Source organism: Chlorocebus sabaeus, chromosome 20, assembly GCF_047675955.1.
Source record: "Chlorocebus sabaeus isolate Y175 chromosome 20, mChlSab1.0.hap1, whole genome shotgun sequence".
In the NCBI taxonomy this organism is placed as follows: domain Eukaryota; kingdom Metazoa; phylum Chordata; class Mammalia; order Primates; family Cercopithecidae; genus Chlorocebus; species Chlorocebus sabaeus.
Window position 1 is genome coordinate 93528472 of NC_132923.1, and position 25336 is coordinate 93553807.

At 44.9% G+C, this 25336-nt stretch overlaps 1 protein-coding gene across 4 annotated transcripts in view; it reads right to left on the bottom strand.

Annotated features, from left to right (window-relative positions):
• The window catches only part of SZT2 (SZT2 subunit of KICSTOR complex), a 61672-nt gene that overhangs the window by 30679 nt on the left and 5657 nt on the right, over positions 1–25336 (bottom strand). For 3 of the 4 annotated variants that reach the window (XR_012089685.1, XM_037998113.2, XM_007979096.3), the window contains exons 2-10: positions 17672–17797; positions 17192–17365; positions 16416–16586; positions 5759–5890; positions 4870–5011; positions 4342–4448; positions 1053–1263; positions 670–840; positions 12–246 (exon numbers count right to left, since the gene is read on the bottom strand). Coding sequence is in view for 3 of the 4 variants with exons in the window: in XM_037998113.2 (XP_037854041.1) it covers positions 12–246; positions 670–840; positions 1053–1263; positions 4342–4448; positions 4870–5011; positions 5759–5890; positions 16416–16586; positions 17192–17365; positions 17672–17797 (1469 nt within the window). In the remaining variant the exon portion in view is untranslated. The remainder of the gene's footprint in view (positions 1–11; positions 247–669; positions 841–1052; positions 1264–4341; positions 4449–4869; positions 5012–5758; positions 5891–16415; positions 16587–17191; positions 17366–17671; positions 17798–25336) is intronic. The other variant, XM_037998110.2, reaches the window with a different exon arrangement.

Genomic DNA, 25336 nt, shown 5'->3' on the forward strand with positions numbered 1-25336 from the left:
ACTTCACTGACCTCTGCAGCGTGTTCCAGAAACGCCGGATAACGTGGGTACGATACAATGAACGGATGGGCTGCCTTAGTGCACAGGACACATCATGCAAAATGTCGTAGCCGCCTTCCATTGTCACTTCCACCCGTGTTACTCGAGGGCCCTCAGGCTCCAGAGGCCAGGGTGCCATAGCCACGTACTCAATGCGCATGTTGTGTTTCCACAGCAGCACAAGCTTTACCTCCAATTGAGACCCTCCTTAGGGAGAAGTGGGAGGGCCAGTTAGGAGAAGGCATAGGACTCTACGCCTGGGATTGAGTTCTATCTGAAACCCCCACCTATCTCATGGAACCTAGCCCTGCCAAAGGTTCCAAGCATGCTTCCACAGGTTTCAGGCCTAGAGCTGGCCAACTGACACAAACACAAGTTTGTAGAAACAATCTGAAAACCAAGCCAAGTTCAGGGCCCTACACCACCCTCAGCTGGTTCACCTTGGTCAAAAGGAGATGGAATTGGGTAGCTCCATGCTAAGAGAATTAAGCCCTGATGACAATTCAAAACCCACTGTCTCAAGCGATAAGGTTTTCATGGTGACACTCTTTCATGTGTGATACATGTGGGTCTTCCCACACACAAATTCCTGAGAGATCTGTGGGATTACAGCAGGTTAATGACCCTTACCTTTGGCCAGTGTGACCTCTCGGACACTGTAGCCCTCTCGAAGTCGCACAGACACGGTGCTGACCAAGTCGGCTGGCACCTCCTTCTCAGTGTGCTTCTTCCGGCGCAAGGCTAGGGCAGGGTTGCTGCTTGCAGAGACCAGGTGCTCATTAAACAGTCGGTGCTGAGAGCCTGGAAGATCAGTGGGGATGGGGAAGGAGAAACTGGCTATCTGCCAACTAACTGACAGATCTGTAGGGCGAAGGAGCTATGCTGAAATCACTGTGAGGTAACAGTGCCAGTGGAGCCAGCTCCAGTTACACTTTCAGTACTCCAGGGCACCATAATCTCTGGGCCCATTCTATATTCCCTCCTTCCCACACCCACCTCAGTGTGCCTCTCACCGCAGTAATATTCAGGGTTCAATGCTTCCCCACTGCGCAGGAAGGAATACAGGAGAAACGCCCGGTGGTAGACAGTCAGACCCAGGTTGCCTGGCTCCGGCTCAGGACAAGTGGACAGGTAGGACCCGAATGTTGCCATTGCGATGAACTTCATTAGTTCCACATTGGGCACATGGCCAAAACTGCAGTCATAAGAGTAAACTCCTCCCACCTGAAAAAGTGAGCAACTGAAGACCTAGCTCTGACAGAGGCACAGGAGAAGGAAGAACAGGAGAGAAAGAGACTGGGCTAGGTGGCTGCTCCCATTCCCTGGACCACAGAGTGGGAAGCCAGCCAGTGTTTTCCTAGGACAGACCACTGTCTGTGTCTTTCCTTCTTTGAGCCCTTCTGTCTGATGCCCATGCTAACCGGCCACAGCATCCTCTGCACTTCCTCCTCGATACCTAATGGCCCACCAGGCCCACCACCTCCTTCACTAAAGATTTTGGCAACTGGTTCACTGACTTCCTGTCATCATCCTGAGAGGCTTCAGCTTATCAACACTTCTCAAACTTCAGGGTGTATAAAAAACACCTGGGGATTTTGTTAAAATGCAGTAGGTCTGCGGTGGGGCCTGAGGTTCTGGATTTCAAACAAGCTTTCTGCTAGTCTGTGGACTACATTTTGAATACAATAGCTGTAGATGAGAAATTAGCAAACTACATATACCCTGAGGGGCAAATCTAGTCCATCACCTATTTTTGTGAATTGAGTTTTACTGGAACACAGCCACACACATTCATTTTGTATTGTCTATGGCTGCTTTCACGCTTCAACAGCAGAGCTGGTCCACAAGGCTTAAAAGTTAACTGGCCTTTGCAGACAGTGTTCACAGACCTGCTCCAGATGACTCATTCAAGTCCCTGCCCTCTCAGTTCCTTAACTCTTATCTCCAGTAACTTTCTCTATTCCGCTCACCTGCCTGTAGGCTACACGCTGGCTCTTGGCTTCACCTGGAACAAATTCATCTTTGCAATTTCAAAATGCCACAACCCACTGATTACATACAGCACTATACCCTTAGGTTCCTCCCACCCTCCTCCTGCTGCTGCTCTTTGACGTCGCTGAGACTGCCAGGCCTTGAACCTCTGCTCTCTCCAAATCTATCCACATTGTCCTGACCCTCCTTTCTCGACCCAGCTTGGACCCTACATTCAGACAACTTCATAAGCATTGCTCTCAAATCCCTGGCCCTCTTCACTCTCGTCTGCTTCTTCAAAACCCCAACTAGGATCACAGCCTCTGTTCTTGGCCAGTGGTGCCCAAACAGAAAAAACTGACAGTTGTGTAGGTTGGCACCACATTAAAACATATGACACCCAACTCAGCTAGTCCTTCAGGGCAGTCCTCAATACTGTTCCTTCTTCCCAACTCTGGCCTCTCTTCCTTACAGTACTCGGCTTCACCTTTTACTTCAGAGATAAATCAGAGGCCCTTCGCAGAGCTGATCTACATCTTCACTTCTACTTTCTAGTTTCAAAGAAAGAAACGACACTTCCCTGCTCCAAAAGAATCCCTCAATCTGTTTCTTAAGCCAATGCCCTCCTGTCAATTCAGAGACTTTACTCCACCAGCCTCCCTTTTCCTTTCTTTATTTTCAAACTCTTCTTCACTATAGACCCTTAGAAACATGCTTAAGTCTCTAGCTTTAAAAACAAAACAAAACACTCCTTTACCCTGTACTTCCCTCTGGTTACCATTCTCTCTCTTGCTCTGCTCTCGATCTCAATAGCCAAATTTCTTGTGTCAACACTTGTCCCTATTTCCTTCCTTCTATCCACTCTTCAATCCCCTCACCACCTCTTCACTAAAATGGCTCTGAAAAAGATCCCCGTGACCTCCTAATCACCAAATCCAAAGGGCACTTTTCATTCCTCAGTTTTTACTTGATCTTTTTGCTGCTTCTCACAGTGTAGTTACCATTGTGAGAGGCAGCAGAAAGATCAAGTAAAATTTTCTTCCAAAAATTCTGACTTCTCTGACACTGCAATCTTCTGGCTCCTGGCTGATTCTTTATTCTTTGCTGGGCCCTCTTCCTATGAAAGACTGCGAACACTGGTGTTCCCCAAAGTTCTTCCAGGACCCTCTTCTGTTCTCAATTACCATCTGTACCCTGACAAATCTTAAATCTCTACCTCTCAAGCAGTATTCGTCTCCTGAATATCAGGATCTGTGTATTCAACCGCTATCTGCTACAAACAGCAGCCATTTATTAAGTGATTATATACAATGCTAAATACTTTAAATGCATCTCACCTCCCAGTGAGTTATGTACTTTTACAACCTCCATTTACAAATGAATCTGACCTAGAGGTGAAGCAATGTGCCCAATGTCACCCAGTTAATAACTGCAGTCAGGATTTAGACCAGCATGCCTAACTCCAAAGGTGATGTTCTTAACTGGCTGTATTGAACCACAGGCACCTCAAACACAACATACACAAACTTGCATTCATCATCTTATCCTCACTCTACCACAACTGCTTCTCTTCCTTTTGCGCTGCTGCTACCCAGTCATCACTGGAGTCAGAGACTTGGAGACATCTTTAAGCCCTCTTCTCTTTCATCTCCTACCCCTATCTTGCTAATCATGAAGTCAAGTTGACTCTGCCTCTTCATTTTTCTCAATCCTCTTACCCCTAATTTAAGCCCTGATCCTCTCTCACTGACTTCCCCACTGTCCTTCACCCAGCAGCAAAAGTGACCTTTATAAAACATAAACCCAACTAATGACTTTCCTTCCATCTATCTGCATCACCCACAGAGTTATGCTTAATCTCATTAATAAAGCAGAACCAGATTTTCATGTTCTGGCCTGTGCCTACCCCTTCAGCCTTGTTTCCCATAGCTTTTTACCTCCTTCCCTACAGTCCATCAATCCAATTTAGCTACAGTCCCTGACTATGCCTTTCACCCCTTTGCTTAAGCTAGTTTGAGCGGGTTTTCTGACCCTTGCACTCAAAACAATAATGACTAATCTGCGGGATGAGGTGGGACTGGAAATGACTGTCAGATTTCAAATTCTGCATTCTTTCTGCTTTAACATCTATTTCTAAAATCCCAAGGAAAGAGGAAAAAAATGAAGTCCTCTCCTACCATGCTACCTACCTTCCAGACATGACTCCTTCCCCCCATGTAACTAAGTAATTGACTTTACCTGGGAAATCACTGCCTGTAAGAAAGTAACCAGCCATCCCACCTTTGTGTGAGATATTCCATTTCTCTCTCATCCTTCCTAAAAAGTCCTCACCTGGACAAAGGAACAAGCCACAGTGCCACTGCGAAGCTGGTTCAGCAGCGTCTCACAGACAGCAACATCAGGAACACTGGTCACCCCATCCGTGATCACGATAATCCCTGGAGCAGGAAACACCAGATCAGACCTGGAGACACTGGACAGACCAAAGTCACAGGAAGGCACCCAACTGACAGGGCCCTGAAGGGCTCAGTGTCTTCCCACCAATGTGGGCAGTTTTATAAACTATGAAGATTTATAAACTTCAAACACCTTTCCTTCTCCCTTACCCTCCTGCTTCTTCCTCTTGAGTGCCAGATCATAACCTCCCCTAAGTGATATCCTTGGAGCTCTACTCCTTCTAGGGAGTTGTCAGAGCTGAGGGTTCCTGATACACACTAATACAGACATACGTTTTGCAAACAAGGAAACAGATCCTCTTCCCTGGGGCCCACTGATTCCCTGGAACTGCTATCTTTGTTAGCAGTTAGCCCCACTCTTCTTCCCCGCTTCCCCAGTCCCACCAATATTCCTTCTACTGACCTGCACTAGAGTTTGACGGTAGTAACTGCAGCGCCAAGATGCCCTGACGAATCATACTGACCAGTCCAAGATCAGCTGTCACCATGGAGACGCCTACCTTCCGACCCAGTAGGTCCCCTGAGTCTGGGGACTGGTCTTCTGCCTGCCCCAAGTTACAGAAAAGACAGAATGGGGCAGATGGCATTGCTGCCCCATCCATAGCAAAGCCAGAATTTACAGTTCAGCACCTCTCAGGCCAGACAGGCCGAATCCTGTGAGGACCCCAATTCCTCTACTATGTGACTGAGTCTTTACTGTGCTCCCTCCCCATGTGTGCTCAGATACTGAACTTCAGAGGCGAAGGGAGTTCGGCACCAGATGAAGCTTCAGACTGTACTGAAGTAAGGCTTCTCCATCTTTTGCCAAGAAGGGCCCCTTTCCATATTTTTCCATCACTGTTACAAAATATTTTATACCTCAATCAAATTACATGCCAGTCATCAGGCACACAGAACTGCCATTTGCCTGGCTACTTCTGAGGTACCCAAAGTGATGAGACAGGGAAGTCTAGTGGGCCCAGGCAGCTTTATCCCCGGTTGTACAAAATGCTAACTAGAGGTCAAAGCCACACATGACACCTTCTCAGATACACTGGAGGAGAAGATCTGGGGCTAAAAAAAAATGCAAACAAATGGATTTCACATTTTCTCCCTGAAAGAATCTGTGTTTTGGGGAATATATCTGAGTCCTGCTCCAACAGGAAGCGTGTCATGAGCATGCTTATCCTTGTCTCACTTTGTCCCAGCTCTTAGCCTTTTTCTGCCCTATTTGGACTATCCCTCCTCTCTGCCCTCTGTCCTTAGCTGCTCCTCTTTCTAAGTTGCCTCTGCCCACTTTCTCTCTTACATACCTGGCTCTGGGGATCATACTGCTGCTGCAGCATGGTGGCCACCTTATCCTCAAAGAGGCAGAGCTGCTCATATATCTGCTGCAGGAACACCTCCTGCTGGGACGGGTCCAAGAGGCAGCCTTGTACCAGCACCTAAGAAGCACAAGGGAAAGACTGAGACAGGATGGTCAGGGGGGCACAGACCACTACACTTCTGCTCTGTTTATTCTCCATAGCTCCATCTAGACGATCCTGACTTCCTACCCAACTAGGGTCTATGATTCCACAACCAATTTCCCCCTTATCCAATCTCCATCAGTCCTCCGCCCAGGTCCCTAGTCATTAGTCATCTTTATCTGGGGTCACAACTTCCCTCTGATTAGGGTCCTCCACACTGGGCTTCCCCAACCCCTACATGGGCACCATAAGATCTTCTATTAATAGCTTCTTCTACCTTGGTCTACAGGATGTCTTATGAGCTGCCCTCCTCAGCCTGGCAAAGTCTCTTTTATTCTCATACTTTTTAATGCTTTTTTATTTCTAAGCATACTGACCAGCCCAAGATCAGCTGTCACCATGGAGACGCCTACCTTCTGTATACACAGAGGCTATTCTGGATCTTTTCAATTTTACAAAAATTAGCTGGGCATGGTGGTGGGCACCTGTAATCCCAGCTACTCGGGAGGCTGAGGCAAGAGAATTGCTTAACCGGGACTTGGAAGGTGGAGGTTGCAGTGAGCAGAGATCACGCCACTGCACTCCAGCCTGGGCTACAGATAATTTTCTGTATCAAAAAAAAAAATTTTTTTTTAAATTTTTGTGGGTATATAGAAGATGTATACATTTATGGGGCACGTGAGATATTTTGATACAGGAATACAAATAACAATTACATCATGGTAAATGGGGTATCGCCCATTCTTTTTTTTTTTTTTTTTTGAGACAGAGCCTTGCTTTGTCGCCCAGGCTTGAGTGCAATGATGTGATCTTGGCTCACTGCAACCTCCGCCTCCTGGTTCAAGCGATTCTTGTGCCTCAGACTTCCTCAGCTGGGATTACAGGCATGGGCCACCACACCCAGCTAATTTTTGTATTTTTAGTAGAGACGGGGTTTCACCATGTTGGCCAGGTTGGTCTCAAACTCCTGGCCTCAAGTGATCCACACACCTCGGCCTCCCAAAGTGCTGGGATTACAGGCATGAGCTACCATGCCTAGCCCAGCTCAGGGATTTATCCTATTTTTTGTGTTACAATCCAATTTTACTCTTTTATTTTTAAATGTACAATAAATTACTGTTGACTGTAGTCAGTCTACTGTGCTATCAAGTACTAGATCTTATTCATTCGTTCTAACTCTATTTTTGTACCCATTAACCATCTCCCCTTTCCACCTCCCCAACTACCTTTCCCAGCCTTTGGTAACCATCGTTCTACTCTCCATGAGTTCAACTGCTTTAATTTTTAGCTCTCACAAGTAAGTACCAACATGCCAAGTTTGTCTTTCTGTGCCTGGCTTATTTCACTTAACACAATGTCCTCCAGTTCCATCCATGTTGTTGCAAATGACAGGATCTCATTCTTTTTTATGGCTGAATAGTATTCCATTGTGTATATGTACCACATTTTCTTTATCCATTCATCTGTCAATGAACACTTAGGCTGCTTCCAGATCTTGTCTATCGTGAATAGTGCTGTAATAAACATGGGAGTGCAGATATCTCTTCCATATACTGATTTCCTTTCTTTTCGGTATACACCTAGGAGTGAGGATTGCTAGGTCATATGGTAGCTCATTTTCGGGTTTTTGTTTTTGTTTGAGATGGAGTCTCACTCTGTCATCCAGCTGGAGTGCAATCGGCTCACTGTAATCTCTGTCTCCCAGATTTAAGCAAATTCTCTGCCTCAGGCTCCCAAGTAGCTGGGATTACAGGCATCTGCCACCACACCCAACTAATTTTTATATTTTCAGTAGAGATGAGGTTTCACCATGTTGGCCAGGCTGATCTTGAACTCCCGACCTCATGATCCACCCACCTCGGCCTCCCAAAGTGCTGGGATTACAGGTGTGAGCCACCGCGCCCGGCCTATTTTCAGTTTTTTGAGGAACCTCCAAACTGTTCTTCATAGTGATTGTACTAATTTACATTTCTACCAACAGTGCACAAGGTTACCTTTTCTCCACATCCTCACCAGCATTTGTTATTGCCTGTCTTTTGGATAAAAACCATTTTAACTGGGGTGAAATGATATCTCATTGTAGTTTTGATTTGCATTTCTTTGATGATCAATGATGTTGAGCACCTTTTCATATACCTGTTTGCCATATGTATGCCTTCTTTTGAGAAATGTCTATTGAGATTTTTTAAGAAAAAAATCCCACTTTAAAATCAGATTATTATATATTTTTTTCTTATAGAGTTGTTTGAGCTCCTTATATATTCTGGTTTTAATCCTTGTTAGACGGGTGGTTTGCAAATATTTTCTCCCATTCTGTGAGTTGTTTCCTCACTTTGTTGATTGTTTCCTTTGCTGTGCAGAAGCTTTTTAACTTGATATGATCCTGTTTGTCCATTTTTGCTTTGGATGCTTGTGCTTGCAGGGTATTATCAAGAAATCTTTGAGCTAAGCACAGTGGTTCACATCTGTAATCCCAGCACTTTGGGAGGCCAAGGTGGGAAGATCGCTTGAGCCCAGGAGCTAGAGACCAGCTCGGTAGAGATCTCATCTCTATTAAAAAAAAAAACAAAAAACAAAAAACAACAACAAAAAAAACCTAAAAATTAGCTGAGTGTGGTGAAATACACCTGTGGTCTCAGCTACTCAGGAGTCTGAGGCAGGAGAATCACTTGAGCCCAAGAGATCAAGGCTGCAGTGAGCTGTGTTCACACCACTGCACTCCAGCCTAGGAAACACAGCGAGACCTTCCATGGAGAACAGAGCCAGTACCAGAGTTTATGCAGACTGTGGGTGAAGCTGTTGATCTCTTTATAATCTGCAGACTATTGTGGGTATTTCTGGGCAGGCAGTTCCTTTGCCTGTTTCAGGAGAGGTTTACTGATTTGGGGCTTATACATCAGGTCTTTGGTTTGGGTCTCATTTTAGGGGTTGTTTGGGGGCTGGGTGTTCCACCTTACATGGGAGGTGGATAGACAATGGATGAAGTTGCTGGGGCAGTGGCTCACGCCTGTAATCCCAGCACTTTGGGAGGCTGAGGCGGGCAAATCACCAGGTCAAGAGTTCTAGACCAGCCTGGCCAACATGGTGAAACCCCGTCTCTACTTAAAATACAAAAATTAGCTGGGCTTAGTGGCAGGCACCTGTAATCCCAGCTACTCAGGAGGCTGAGGCAGGGGAATTGCTTGAACCCAGGAGGCGGAGGTTGCAGTGAACCAAGATCACACCACTGCACTCTAACCCCGGGCAACAGAGTGAGACTCTGTCTCAAAAAAAAAAAAAGATAGTGGATGAACTTTTCTGCTGTATCTTGTGGGCAGGTGATTTTGCTTTTGTTTTTGTTTTGCATTCTTCCCCCTCCACAAGCCAAAGTCATTTCATTTGGTTTCCACTGTGTGGACAGTGCTGGAGCTCAGTGCTTGACAGAGGATGTGGGGCTGGCTGAGCCCTGGGTTGCAGACATGGCAAAGCAGAGAAACTGTTCTTCTGGTTCCTGCCCAATCACAAAGGGGCAAAAGCCCTTCCCAGGGAGGAGGGTGTTCAGGAGCCAGACTTTTGGAGAGGAGGTAGTTTCCAGTCTGCTGGGTGACTGTCATTCTGCATGTGTTCCCTGAGCTGGAAAGGGCTGGAAGCTTTACGCATGAACCATGGAGAAGTAGCAATCACCCCTGCCATGGGTAGAGGGGATCCTAACTGGGCCCCCTGGGTCAGGTTAGAGCCAACACTGTCAGCCACCCTCTCTGGCCTGCTGGCAATGCCACATGTGCCCAAGAAGATGGGGGATACCTGTGCCAGAAGCCAACCTGGTCTTTCCAAGGGGCAGCGCCCCCTGTGAAGACAGAAGTGAGAGAATAAAGTTCCCTGCAGGTCCTCCATCACTTTTAGGTTGTATTTTTCAATTGCTGACATTTCAAAGGGGACCCTCCAGAAGCCCAGCTGGCTTCCCCCAAGGACTCCCCCTTTGCTGGGAGTGGATTTCCACATGTGCCTTTGATTTCATATAGATCAGGCTTTACAGTCACCAGTTCAGCTGCCAGTCCCTGGACTGGGGGTTGGTGTTTTCTACAGAAGAGGAATGGCCTCCCTCACCCTGCTCCCCACTCAGGCAGGGCAGCACAGGATTCAGCAACTCAGTGCTATCAAGACCCCCCAAAACCCCAATATACCCCACCTCAGAGGCCTTGCCTGGGCATCCTGAAGCCCCTGTTCCTTGCCATACACTGACGCCTGGCAGCTATAGCAAATGGCTCACGTTCTTTGTCAAAGGCCTGTAGTGAGATGGTTTTGTTTCCTTTGTTTTATGAGTTTGTTTAAAATTGAAATTAGTTATTTCCTTCTGCTGAACAGTATTAAATAGAGCAGGATGTTGAGTTAATCTGCTAGATTGTGGTTTAAAAAAAAAACAGAAAAGAAATCTTTGCCTAGTCCAGTGTCATGAGCGTTTCTCCAATTTTTTTTTTAGTAGTTTCATAGTTTGAGGTCTTAGATTTAAGTCTTTTTTTTTTTTTTTCTTGAGATGGAGTCTTACTCTGTAGGCCAGGCCAGAGTACAGTGGCACGATCTCGGCTCACTGCAACCTCTGCTGCCCAGGTTCAAGCGATTCTCCTGCCTCAGCCTCCCGAGTAGCTGGGATTACAGGTGCCTGCCACCGCGCCCAGCTAATTTTTTTTTTTTTTTTGTAGTTTTTTAGTAGAGATGGGGTTTCACCATCTTAGCCAGGCTGGTCTTGAACTCCTGACCTCATGATCCACCTACCTTGGCCTCCCAAAGTGCTGGGATTACAAGCATAAGCCACTGTGCCCGACCACATTTAAGTTTTTAATCCATTTTGATTTTATTTTTGTGAGATAGGAGTCTAGTTTCATCCTTCTGCATATGAAAATCCATTCTTCCCAGAACTATTTATTGAAGAGACTGTTCTTTCCCCAATGTATGTTCTTGGCATCTTTGTCAAAAATGAGTTCACTGTAGATACATGGCTTCTGCATTCTCTATTCTGTTCCATTTGTCTATGTTGTCTGTTTTTATGCCAGCACCACACTGTTTTTGATTACTATAGCTTTGTGGTATAATTTGAAGTCAGGTAATGTGATTCCTCTAGTTTTGTTTGTTTTGCTCAGAAGAGCTTCAGCTATTCTGGGTCTTTTGTGGTTCCATATAAGTTTTAAGATTGTTTTCTCTATTTCTATGAAGAATGTCATTGGTATTTTGATAGGAATTGTACTGAATCTGTAGACTGCTTTAGGCAGTGTGGGCATTTTAACAATATCGACTCTCCCAATCCATGAACATGGAATATAGTTCCAATTTTTGGAGTCCACTTCAATTTCTCTCATCAATGTTTTAAAGTTTTCGTTGTAGAGATCTTTCACTTCTTTGGTTAAGTTAATTCCTAGGTATTTTATTTTAAACTATTGTAAATGGGATTACTTTCTTGATTTCTTCTTCACATTGTCTGCTGCTGGCATACAGAAATGCTACTGATTTTTTGTATGCTGATTTTGCATCTTGCAACTTTATTGAATTTGTTTATCAGTTCTAATAGTTTTTTGGTGGAGCCATTAGGTTTTTCCAAATAAAAGACCATATCATCTGTAAACAAGGATAATTTGACTTCTTTTTTTCCAATTTGGATGCCCTTTCTTTCTCTTGTCTGACTATTCTAGGTAGAACTTCCCTTCTCTCTTTCTTAAGCTCAAAATCCTCTCCTTATCCCCCTAATGAATGCTCCTTCCTTCCCTTTACCCTCAGCAGGTAACTCCCACCCTGTGCCCTCTTCGAAGAGAAAGGAAGTCAGTCAATAGAAATGCCCTGCTTACCCCAACCTGGAGAGTACACTACTCTCCAACTCTCTGAAAGCATCCCCAAAGTCTACTGAATGTTTACATCTGTGTCTTTGTTCTTCCTTCAAGGTGCTGAAGAAAGGATTCCTCTTCCTCCTCATTTTCCCTATAGCTAATCTGTCCATCTAAATCTTGAGCCTTTTGTCTCTCTAATATCTTCATTATTTCTCCATGGGTTCCTTTTCTTCTACTTCAAACACAAATAAGTGTCCCTATCCTAAAATTGTATATAGACCCAGCAGTCCCTGTGGTGGCCCTCAGGATCTCACCTCTCTTTCCCCATCACACTCCTACAACCTGCCCCACATGCCCACTTCTCCCGGACCCTGACCCTATGGAACAACTACTTTTTTACTCCCTGTTCCCAATTGGAAAGTGGGTGGAGTGAGCCAGAAGAGGGAAAGCGGGACATTGTCTCACTCTACAGGCCCATGGGAAGGAAAATGAGCAGAACTGGAGCCATAAAAAGGTGAGAAAGACGTTCCTATTCATATTGTTTAGAATAATGAAAATTGGGACAACCCAAGTGGCCAAGAAGGGACTGGCTAAACATATGATAAAATATTATGAAACAGTAAGTTAACAGGTCATTAAAAATCACGTTTTCAAATAATATTTAGTGACATAGAAGAACGCCCATACTACATGTTAAAAAAAAAAAAAAAAAAGCAGGACAGGCTAGGCACAGCAGCTCATGCCTGTAATCCCAGTACTTTGGGAGGCTGAGGTGAGAGGATCACTTGAAGCCAGGAGTTTGAGACCAGCCTGGACAACATAACAAGATCCTGTCTCTACAAAAAAATTTTTAAAAATTAGTTGGGTGTGGTGGCACACACCTGCAGTCCCAGCTATTTGGGAGGCTGAGGTGGGAGATCACTTAAGCCCAGAAGTTCAAGATTACATTGAGCTATGATCATGCCTCTGCACTCCAGCCTGGGTGACAGAGTGAGACCCTATGTCTTAAACAGAACAAAAAACAGGACATAAAATCATGTGTCTAGAATGAGTCTCTTGATTCTCCCTTTCTCTTTGGGTAAAGAGATGGAGGTGAGGGAGGAAAATTCCATAAAATGTTTGAATTTAAGCAAGGCACAGTGGCTCACGCCTGCAATCCCAGCACTTTGGGAGGCTGAAGCGGGCAGATCACAAGGTCAGGAGATGGAGACCATCCTGGCCAACACGGTAAAAGCCCGTGTCTACTAAAAATACAAAAAATTAGCCAGGCGTGCTGGCACGTGCCTGTAGTACCAGCTACTTGAAAGGCTGAGGCAGGAGAATCACTTGAACCCAGGAGGTGGAGGTTGCAGTGAGCCCAGATTGCACCACTGCACTCCAGCCTGGGTAACAGAGTGAGACTCTGTCTTAAACAAAACAAAACAAAACAAAACAAAACAAAACAAAACAAAAAGGTTAGAATTTAATACAATATCCAGAAACAACTGCTGTTGTTTCTGAGTATTGTATTATAGATGAGTTTTGTTTTTCTCTTTATATTTTAATGTATTTTGCAAATCTTCTTTGATGAACATGTATTATATATATGAACTAACTTTTTTGAGACTTTTGGGTCTCACTCTGTGGCCCAGGCTAGTCTCAAACTCCTGGCCTCAAATAATCCTTTTGCCTCAGCCTCCTATGTAGCTGGGATTACAGGCATGCACTGCTATGCTGTGATTTAACAGGATACATCTTGTTTTTTTTTTTTTTTTTGTAGACAGTCTCACTCTGTTGCTCAGGTTGGAGTGCAGTGGCGTGATCTTGGCTCGTGGCAACCTCTGCCTCCCAGGTTCAAGCGATTCTCATGATTTGGCCTCCCAAGCAGCAGGGATTACAGATATGCACCACCACACCCAGCTAATTTTTTGTTGTTGTTGTATTTTTAGTAGACAGGGTTTCGCCACATTGGCCAGGCTGGTCTCAAATGCTTGGCCTCATGTGATCCATCTGCCTTGGCTTCCCAGAGTGTTAGGATTACAGACGTGAGCCACTGTGCCCAGCCAGGATACATCTTGAGGAAGCTACAGAGAAAATGAAAAGTCTGGCTCAGGGCGGCCAAGTGGCCCTGGGGCTTAACTGACGAAATCCTCTCCTTCCCTATAGCTGCTGTCCTTATTCAGGCCTCCTCCTCTCACCCATGCTACAATAATCTTCACCTATTCTCCCATCCAGACTTTGTCCCCAAATCCATCCTCCATATTAGCCACAAAATACTGTAATCTTCCCAATGTACACATGTGATCTTGTTACTGTCCGTTTAAAACTTTCAATGGCTCTCCACCACCTATGACTAATTATTTTAATAGCTAACATTTGCACATTTTCTATGTAGCAAGCACAGTTCTAAGTGCTTGACATGAATTAATTCAATCACCATATGATATAGGCAATGTTAATATCCCCATTTGGAGAAAGGACACAGATGCACAGAAAGGTTAAGTAACTTGCGAAGGACATACGACCAGTAAGTGGTACAACCAGGAAGCAAACACAGGCAATGTGATTCCAGATCCAGTGCTCTTATTCTTCACACTGAACTCCCCCATAGAATAAAGCACAAAGTCCTTAGCGTCACATTCATGGCCTTTCATAACCAGCTCCCACTTATGTCTACAGTCTCTTTACCATCCCTTTCCACATTCAAATTTTACTCTGTTGACACTGAATAATATGTAGTTCCCTAAAATACCTGTGATTGAGAGTACAGGTTCATAGTACCATGTATTTGTTTTTGCTGGTCCCTCTGTCAGAAAAGTCCATTTCCCCTTCTTTGAATGGTTAACCTCAATTCTTTCTTCAAAACTCAGTTCAAATGCTGCTTTGGGCCAGACACAGTAGCTCATGCCTGTAATCCCAGCACTTTGGGAGATAGAGGCAGGTGGATCACTTGAGGTCAGAAGTTCGAGGCCAGCTTGGCCAACATGGTGAAACCCCGTCTCTACTAAAAAAAAAAAAAAAAAAAATTCGCTGGGCGTGCTGGTGGGCACCTGTAATCCCAGCTACTTGAAAGGCTAAGGCAGGAGAATCACTTGAACCCAGAAGGTGGAGGGTGCAGTGAGCCAAGGTTGCACCACTGCACTCTAGCCTGGGCAACAGAGCAAGACTCTGTCTCAAAAACACAAAAAACAAATGCTGCTTGGTCTGAAAGATTTCTCTGTTGTGGCCCCATGCTTGGTTGGGTGCTCCCTCTTGGTGCTCCAATAGCACCTGAGTCATCTCATCGGTGCCCTTATCACATTCAACTGCAATTACCTCCCTTTAATATCTGTCTTTCCCACTAAACTCTCAACTCTTCCCATCAGGAGAAAGACAAGATCTGATTCATCTGTGTGTTCAGGACCTGCTCAGGCCTGGTATAGATCAGGCTTCATTAAGTGTTTGCCAACCTGAACCAAGTTTTGAGTGATTATCTAACATCCATGCTCTCCCTGCCTTGGCTATCAGTGCCTGCAAAACCTGGCCCCCATCTGGGGATGCAGCCCACAACTGACAGTCCTAACAGCTATACTAGGAAAGCACTTTAAACTAGCGCAGAGGGTTGGCAATCCCTGCCCTGAGATCCAGGTATGTACCAATTTTGTAGATTTATGTTTCAGACCCTTAGATCCTGCTCACAATACCTTCTCTCTCAAAGCCAGTTTGATAGCTAAGGTGACAATGCAGCCATCAGGGACAGTTTCAGGGAAAGCCTTTACCAATGAGTTAAGGGTGGTTAAAAGCAGATGAGGGGAAACTGGGCCAATGCTTATCTAAGTCAAAAACAGATATTCCAGTAACAGACTTGGCCATTCTCCAAAAGGAGTGTCTTGTGATAGCCTCCTTGAGTGCTGGATAAGCCCTGTAATTATCTGTGCGGGTCAGTATTATACCCAACAGTTCACATGGCCCTCAAAAAAACAAATGACCCACACTGGGCGTGGTGGCTCACGCCTGTAATCCCAGCACTTTGGGAAGCCGAGGCAGGAAGATCACCTGAGGTCAGGAGTTCAAGACCAGCCTGGCCAATATGGCAAAACCTCGTCTTTAATAAAAAATAAAAATTAAAAAAATAAGCTGGGCCTGGTGGTGAGTGCCTATAATCCCAGCTACTCGGGAGGCTGAGGCAGGAGAACCACTTGAACCTGGAGGGCAGAGGTTGCAGTGAGCCGAGATTGTGACATTGCACTCCAGCCTGGGCGAAAAGAGCAAAACTCTGTCTCAAAAAAACAAAAAACAAAAAAACCAAAAAATGACCCTCCTCTATTGTTGAAACCAATTATATTTCTGGGTGATTTGTTGTCTTTGAAAATCACAAAACTCTTCCAAAAGACCATCTCCTGAGGGTACAGCACATCAGCAAACCATCCAATAGAACTAAAGGAGAAGGGGGGAACAGAGAAAACAGACATCCAGTGGTCAGAACCAGAGATTTACAGAAGTGGTGAAAAAGGCAGTTGTCCAATCAACACCAACTGACCCAAAGTCTATGGGAAAGCCCTTTAAGTCCAGAGGAACTGGTTCTTCTCAAGAGGAGAGAGACTCATGAGAATGACTAGAAAACAGGTTCAAGAAGCCAGCAGAGCTGGGGATTTTGGGGACAAACAGCAGAGACAGGATAAGGACTTGGTCAGAGGACTAACAGAAATTTGGTCTGAGGGTACAAACTTGGAGAGATGATGCAATACCTGGTGGGACTGCAGTCCAATGATGGAGGAGTAGGCCTGGATAGTTATGTAGATTTCAGGCTGGAAGTCGATGCAAGATCCAGGCACTCGGAAGGGCCGAAGCAGCCCGCCTAGGCAGCGGGACAGGGCATGGAAAACTTCATCAAACAAGATCTCCCCTGTGGAATCATCCTGAGGGCAGAGAAAGAGCGCTCAAGGGCGTCCAAAGGCAGCCTTAACCAGAGGTCAGAAACATGCAGCTTCCATGGGTCAGTAGGACCCTTATCTTATGGCTGATCATACACCCAAATACAGTGCCATACATGGAACAGTTTCTGGGATGTTTTTTGGAAACAAAAACAACAAAACCAGGGTCTTGCTTTCTTGCCCAGGCTGGAGCGCAGTGGCCTGATCCTGGCTCACTGTAGCCTCGACCTCCTGGGCTCAAGCAATCCACCCACCTTAGTCTCCCGAGTAGCTAGGACAGGTGCATGCTAGCATGCCTGGCTCATTTTTGTAGTTTTTATAGAGAGGGAGTTTTGCCTTGTGGCCCAGGCTAGTCTCGAACTCCTGAGCTCGAGCAATCAGCCCACCTCGGCTTCCCAAAGTGCCGCGATTGCAGGCATGAGCCACCACGGTTGGCCCAGTTCTGTTTTTAAGCACCCACCATTCCTTTATAAGCCTGTCTTCTCTCCAAAATGGTAGGCTGGGACCATTTTTCACTTCCCCACAGGCCTTTCCCTCTCCTCACCCCCCACCCTATCCTTTCTTCCCATAGTCTCCCTTCAATCCTTTACCACAATGCCAGTAGATGGGCTAAGGTCCAGCTCAATGACAAACCGATACTGCCAAGCCAGGAAGGTGACTCGGGTGGAAGGTACAAGGAGGAATGGCCTTGGGACCACTGGTTCATCTGGTTGCCACCCAGGGGGCAGGACACTGAGGACTTCCAATTCCTGTTCAGACTGAAGCTGAAAATAAGGATGGTAAGAAAAGGAAAGGATCAGGGAAGTACCCCTTTCTTCCCAGGACCTGCCTTCTATATCCCAAATGACACATCAATGGCTCCACCTCCTTCAATCTAACCATATACTCTTCCTCTCACGCTCTGGAAAAATTATTTTTTTAAATTTCCATCATCTTGTAGGCAGTCCCTTGCCCTAACCAGACTTAGAGCCCTCAGAGTTAGTCTCCCTCCCTGTCTGTTTCCAGCACTCTCCTAAAAAACAGATCCTTTTGGGCTGGCCCCTCACATCTTTCATGTGTCTAGGGCTCACCAGCACCTCCTGGGATGTGGCCTGCACAGTTTGATGCAGATGATTGAGGAACCAAGCCAGGCGAACATTTCGGGAGATTCGATAATCCTTTTTCATTAACAGGAACACCTGCCCAGCTTCTTCCACCTGGGAACAAAGAGCCATTAATACAGCTTTAAAAAATGTCACCAAGTACCTGGAACACACAGATCACTGTACAAGTAACTTGCCCAAGGAACTCACCATCTGTGAGAGGGAAAGCAGCAGAGGTGAAAAGTTTACCGCAACCTCCATGCAAGGTGTTCTCGGGGAGTCAATTCTCAACTCTCTGTTCCTGTTTGCTCGATACAGACCTCCATATAGATGAAGTGACCCTTCCATATTGTTTCCACAAAGTTTATGTGAGTTTCACCTATAAACTATAAGATTTTGAGGGCAAGGGCTGCGTCTTGATTCTATTTTTGTGCCCCTGTGCTTGGCAAATTGCTACAAACACAGCAAATACTAGGACAAGGCCCTAATACATTACATGAATGCCAGATAGTTACTCCTAACAAGTCTTGGTAACAGCAGGCACTGAAGACATTTTCATCGAAGGAATAGCAAGCCTTCCGAATACCTCAAAATCAAATCTGTGTGGGTCACAGTCCCCACCTCTGCACTTTCAGTTGTCAGCCCTCTAGTTCTTGCCTCCATTGCCTCACAGGTGGCCACTTCAACAATGCCCTTGCCCATGTCCTTGTCCTTCCACTACACAAGTCCTGTCAAATCTTATCTCGGGACGAATTTGACATTTTCCCTTATCCATACATATACTATGGCAGCTGCGCTTGGACAGAAAGAAACTTGTCACCTTGCCAGCAGTGCCCACTCTAGCAGGACTTTGCCAGTCCTCTGAATTCTCCTGGCCAGCAGTCTTTCCTGTTCCCCACAGGAGGTTTTCCAATCCCTCAATCCCCTCCCAGCAGATAAACTTGCCCACAGTTCACAGAGGAAACAAAGGTCAACTGGTCTGAACTCCCCAATGTCTCTTCCTGATTAATCCTTATCTGTCACATTCCTTACTCCCTTTCTCTTGTCTGTCCTACACAAAATGGCAAATTTCTCCTCCTGTGTCCCTGATTAATGAGGGGAAGAACACCAGGTGGCAAGAACTGAAGAGCAGGTAGTAGAGGAGAAACAAACAGAAGTTAATAACTGCCTGTTGAGAACCATGATGTTGAAAGAAAGGAAGAATTTTTTTTTTCCAAAATGGGGAAATATGCATGGAGAGAAGACTGAAAAAGCCCTGGAAAACAATAATGAAGAGTTTTTGATGTCAGAGAAAAGAGTGGAGAACAGAGACACAATGGCTGTGAAGTTGTAGAGTCTTTCTTCTGCTCCAAGACAGAAGAAAAGGGTAAAAAGATACAGAAAGAGGTACTGGAAAGTGATAAGGATAATAGCAGAAGACAAGAAAGAGGAACTCACATTTATTAAGCACCTAAAATATATGCAAAAGTACTCTGTAAAAGAAAAAAAAAAAAAAGGGCCGGGCGCAGTGGCTCATGCCTATAACCCCAGAACTTTGGGAGGCCAAGGCGGGTAGACCACCTGAGGTCAGGAGTTCGAGACCAGTCTGGCCAACATGGTGAAACAAACCCCATCTCTACTAAAAATACAAAAATTAGCTAGGCGTGGTGGCGGGCGCCTGTAATCCCAGCTACTTGAGAGGCTGAGGCAGGAGAATTGCTTGAACCCAGGAGGTGGAGGTTGCAGTGAGCCAAGATCACACCCCTGCCCTCCAGTCTGGGCGACACAGTGAGACTCCATCTCAAAAAAATAAAATAAAATAAAAAGTAAGAAAAAAAAAGTACTCTGTAGAGGCCAAGTTCAAGAATTTCAGGTTCGGAAAGTCTGGGTTTGAATCCCAATTCAGCCTCTTATTAGCTGTGAGACAGTGGGAAGGGTGTATCACCTCTTTAAGCTTCAGTGTCCTCCTTTGTAAAATAGAGATAATTACAATATCAATCTAAAGTACTGTTCTGTGGAGCAAGGAAAATCATGCATATGAAGTGCTCAGTACAATGCCTGGTAAAAGTTAACAATAACAGCTAGGCATAACGGTTCAAGCCTATAACCCCAACACTTTGGGAGACTGAGGTGGGCAGACCGTTTGCACCTAGGAGTTCAAGACCAGCCTGGGCAACACAATGAAACCTCAACTCTACTACAAAAAACACAAAAATTAGCCGGGCGTAGTGGCTCGCGCCTATAGTCCCAGCTGCTCTGGAGGCTGAGATGGGAAGATCACCTGAGCCCAAGAGGTCGAGGCTGTAGTGAGCCATGATGGCACCACTGCACTCCAGCCTGAGCAACAGAGTGAGACCCTGTCCAAAAAAAAAAAAAAAAAAGACAACTATTACAGTTAACTATTACAACACTATACCAGGTTCTTTTTTTTTTTTTAAGACACAGTTTTGCTCTTATTGTCCAGGCTGGAGTGGCATGATCTCGGCTCACTGCAACCTCCGCCTCCCAGGTTCAAGTGATTCTCCTGCCTCAGCCTCTTAAGTAGCTGGGATTACAAGCGCTCGCCAACAAGCCCAGCTAATTTTTGTATTTTTAGTAGAGACGGGGTTTCACCATGTTGGCCAGGATGGTCTCGATCTCCTGACCTCGGGTGATTCACCAGCCTTGGCCTCCCGAAGTGCTGGGATTACAAGCGTGAGCCACCACGCCCAGCCTATACTAAGTTTTTTACATAAGTAAGCTCATTCAATATTCACAACAAAACATTTAACAGGAGAAAACAGAGGCCCAAAAAGTTAAGTGATTTAACATAAGTAGTAGGTGTAGGCTCAGAAGTCAAACCAAGGCCTGGTGAGCTGCAAAAGACCATCTTACTGAGAGTGACAAATCGATAAAACTGAGGTCTCATGAGCATAAAAGATTTAGTCACGAAAAGGAACACAATGTGGGTAATTAGCAGAAAGGATGTTTTGACATAATCAGAAAGATAAAAAGAGAAGTTAAATATCAACATGTTGCGATTGCGTATTATATTCTCTCTCAATAACATCTAAAATCACATCTTAGGGCCAGACACTGTGGCTCAGGCTTGTAATTTCAGCACTTTGGGAGGCCAAAGCGGGCAAATCACTTAAGCCCAGCAGTTTGAGAACAGTCTGGGCCACATGGTGAAAGTCCATCTCTAAAAAATAAAATACAAAAATTAGCTGAGCATGGTGGTGAGCACCTGTAGTCCTAGCTACTCGGGAGATTGAGGTAGGAGCATTGCTTAAGTCTGGGAGGTTGAGGTTGCAGTGAGCTATGATCATACCACTGCACTCCAGCCTGGGCAAAAGAGCAAGATTCTGTCTCAAAAAATAAATTTAAAAAAATAATAAAATGAAATTACACCTTGGGAGATACTACTCTCTACTACACTGCTTTCCAACACTGTGTTGAGACAGGCCCTGGCTAGGTTTTTGGATTCATCCTTTGAGTGAGTTTAAGCTACTAAAGGGATTCCACAAGACAGTAACATTATATCTGCATTTAAAAAATTACCTCTGGTGGCTGGGCACCGTGGCTCACGCCTGTAATCCCAGCATTATGGGAGGCTGAGGCAGGCAGATCACGAGGTCAGCAGATCAAGACCATTCTGGCTAATGCAGTGAAACCCTGTCTCTACTGAAAGCACAAAAAATTAGCCGGGCATGGTGGTGGGCACCTGTAGTCCCAGCTACTCGGGAGGCTGAGGCAGGAGAATGGCACGAACCCGGGAGGTGGAGCTTGCAGTGAGCTGACATCACGCCACTGCACTCCAGCCTAGCAAGACTCCATCTCAAAATAAAATAAAATAAAACAAAAAAATTCCCTCTGGCTACTGTGTGATTCAGAAAGCACCCCACCGCTAACAACTAGGGGAGATGACAGTGGCTTTGACTAGAGCTACTCAAACTAGCCATTCTGTGAACTGTGTGAGACCAGGTCTTGATGAGATAATGCCAGGATGCAAAACCACCCGCCTTTCATTGTGAAAGTCTTATTACGGAAAACAAAAAGTTAGCTGAACAGTGAACTTAGTTGCATTTCAAGGGATCTTTAGGACAGGACAGAAAAGAATTGGTGATTAATTGTAAGTCAGGACATAGGAGGAAAGTAACAAAAAGGAAGGTGTCAAGGATGATTAAAGTAGCATTGGAAACCAGTATGCTGCAAAATGATATATATATTTTTTTGAGACAGAGTCTCGCTCTATTGCTCAGGTTGGAGTGTAGTGGTGCGATCTTGGCTCACTGCAACTTCCGCCTTCCCAGTTCAAGCGATTCTCCCACCTCAGCCTCCTGAGCAGCTGGGACTACAGGCGTGTGCCACCATGCCCGGCTATGTTTTACATTTTTAGTAGAGATGGTGTTTCACCATATTGGCCAGGCTGGTCTCAAACTCCTGACCTCGTGATCCGCCCGCCTCCACCTCCCAAAGTGCTGGGAATACAGGTGTGAGCCACCGCACCCCACCTACTGCAAAATGATTTCTAAGTTAGCTACAAAAATTAGATAGTTATTCCTGACTACCACACCCCATCGAAAAGTCCCATCAAATTGTATACTCTTATTGCCATGCTCCTAAAAGCAGAAAAGAGGTCTATTTATTGGCAAAGAAAGAAATCACAGCCATTACTTGCCCTTTCTTTCTCTGATCCTTGGTTTTAAGGTGGGATACTAAACCAGGCAACCTCTCCTTCAGGTTTCACTTAGCTAGTGTGGGTGGGATATTATGTGTTGATTATGCTGGATCCTGCCAAAGTTCTTATCTAAAAAAGGATGTACAAGAGACTTACTGGAGTTTTAAAAAAGAATATTTTTGTTAAGGGATGGTTTGGGGCTCCGAACATTATCATAATAGGAAGGCTATCCTAATTCAGCAGCCATTCATTTATCACTCTATCTCCAGAGCCCAGTGCAGTGCCTGGCACATAGGATGTTCAATAAAATTGTGCTAAATAAGTGAATTTGCTATGGTTTTTTCTCCCCACCACCACCTTCTCCCCTCTCACTACATGTTCTAAGCAAAGCAAACTGGACATTTAAAACTAATCATAATTAGTACAACTTTTCTCAAGATGAGATCATCTTAACACTAGTGTCAATACTACTTTCCTTTTGTTCTTTGGTATTAAATACTTTTTTTTTTTTCAGATGCCAGCCCGTTTCAGCTACGCAAGGAGAAACCAAGGAAAAGCGCTTCGGCCACATAAGGCCAGGGTTAAAAGGGGAAGAGCACGTGGTCATGGGTCAGCACTATAAGGACAGAGTTGGGCACGTGGTCACCTCATCTTCTAGGACTAAAATCATGGCAAATCTAGGTTTAATAAATGAACCTTTCCATGACTGTCTGCACTAAGTTAGGGTCCTATGTTGGGCATTCACACAGCACTCTGTATTTTTTCTTCATGACACCTGCCAGAGTTTATAATTAAGAATTTGTAGGGGCTGGCCGTAGTGGCTCACACCTGTAATCCTAGGACTTTGGGAGGCCAAGAGCTCGAGACAAGCCTGGCTAACGTGGCAAAACCCCACCTCTACTAAAAAATAAAAGAATTAGCTGGGCATAGTGGAGCACATCTGTAGTCCCAGCTACTCAGGGGACCGAGACAGGAGAATCGCTTGAACCCAGGAGGTGGAGGCTACAGTGAACCAAGATTGCACCACTGCACTCCAGCCTGGGCAACAGAGCAAAACTCCATCCATCTCTCCATCTTAAAAAAAAAAAAAAACCATTTGTATACTTTAATGTTTGTTTCCCGTATAAGTCTGAAGATCTAGTGAGGTAGAGGCCATCTCTATATATTATTTCTCTCTTTTTTTTTTTTTTTAGATGGAGTCTCGCTCTGTCGCCCAGGCTGGAGTGTGGTGGCGTGATACCAGCTCACTGCAAGCTCCGCCTCCTGGGTTCACACCATTCTCCTGCCTCAGCCTCCCGAGTAGCTGGGACTACAGGTGCCTACCACCACACCCGGCTAATTTTTTGTATTTTTAGTAGAGATGGGGTTTCACTATGTCAGCCAGGATGGTCTCGATCTCCTGACCTCGTGATCTGCCTGTCTAGGCCTCCCGAAGTGCTGGGATTACAGGAGTGAGCCACCACGCCCGGCCTTTTCTTGTTTTTTGTTTTTTGAGATGGAGTCTTGCTCTGTCACCCAGGATGGAGTGCAGTGGTGCCACCTTGGCTCACTGCAACCTCTGCCTCTTGGGTTCAAGTGATTCTTCTGCCTCGGGCTCCTGAGTAGCTGGGACTATAAATACGTGCCACCACATTCAGTTAATTTTTGTATTTTCAGTAAAGACAGGGTTTTGCCATGTTAGCCAGGCTGGTCTCGAACTTCTACCTCAGGTGATCCACCAGCCTCAGCCTCCCAAAGTGCTGGGATTACAGCTGTAAGCCACCACACCTGGCCTATACATTGTTTCCTACTGTAACCCTAGCGCCTAGCACAGTGCCAAGACATACTAAGTGTTCCAATAATAATTGTTGAATACATGTACGAACAAGGAAAACTAATCTCACAAGCTGTATTTATTGTTTCCAGCTATCTTTAATTTGTTACCAATAATTTCTAATTTTTCACTCTTCTATGAACATGGTTTTTGTTGCTGAAGAGTTCCTGTCCTTTATTCACTTCATCTTTCAATCATTTATGGAAAAAGTAAGCTATTCCATTTTTGGAGTTTTTCCTTTGCTTCCAGAAATGTTGTTTTTACCATGTTTTCACTAGTATCTTCTTTTTTATTGTTCCTGGAACCCTGAGGGAGTGCAAATGGGGGTTCTAACAGATTTGCTTTACGTTCCATTAGCTTTGTTTTAGAAAGAACAGTGTTACGGAAAGAAAGTGTTGTGATTTGATAGCTAAGACTCTGGGTGAGCTTCCTCCTGTATAAAAATACCACCTAGCCCAATGATGTGTGAAAGCACCTTGTAAAAAGTAACGTGTATAAATGCACAGATTAGTAATAACAAAGTGTTGCTGTTTACCTCGCTTCTTTGAATCAGAAGTCCTGCACAGCCATTCCCTTCAGTTTTTTTTTTTTCCCCATACCTGTTTAGTTGGCAGAGTTGGGAATGTCTTCACATAGAGCCAGAATCTGTCTTTTTGATAATATCTTGAAAGCTTAAAATCTGTTGTCTTGAAAATATCTAACCCACTTTTTGTTTTACCTTCTAAGGCCACACAGGGAGAATCTGACCCTCTGCCAAATGAGAGTCTATTAAACACGTGATGACAGCCCCGAGTCTTTGCTTTTCTAAAATAAACATCTTTTGGGTTCTTTAAGTATCTCTCAAATGGCATGGTTTCAAGTTTCCTCACTATTTTATATCTTAGATTATGTGCCCATGAATGAATTCTGGCTGGGCTACTTTACAACTTAAAATGTGGGGACCAGAATGGAACATAATACTCAAGTGAGATCACAGATTCAGCTTCTCCTACATTATACTTCTCAGGAAACCTCCATGACTTTCTCACTTGTGCTGCTGTCCAAACACATCTCCCATTTTATCCTCATGCAGCTGGCTTTTTTGGACACATAAAATTATTCAATTAGTCCTGTCACATTGGATAAATTCAGTCTATTATTTTACAGTGAAGCTTAGAGTGTTGTTTCTTCTTCTACTAAATCTCTCCAGTTTGATTTCCAT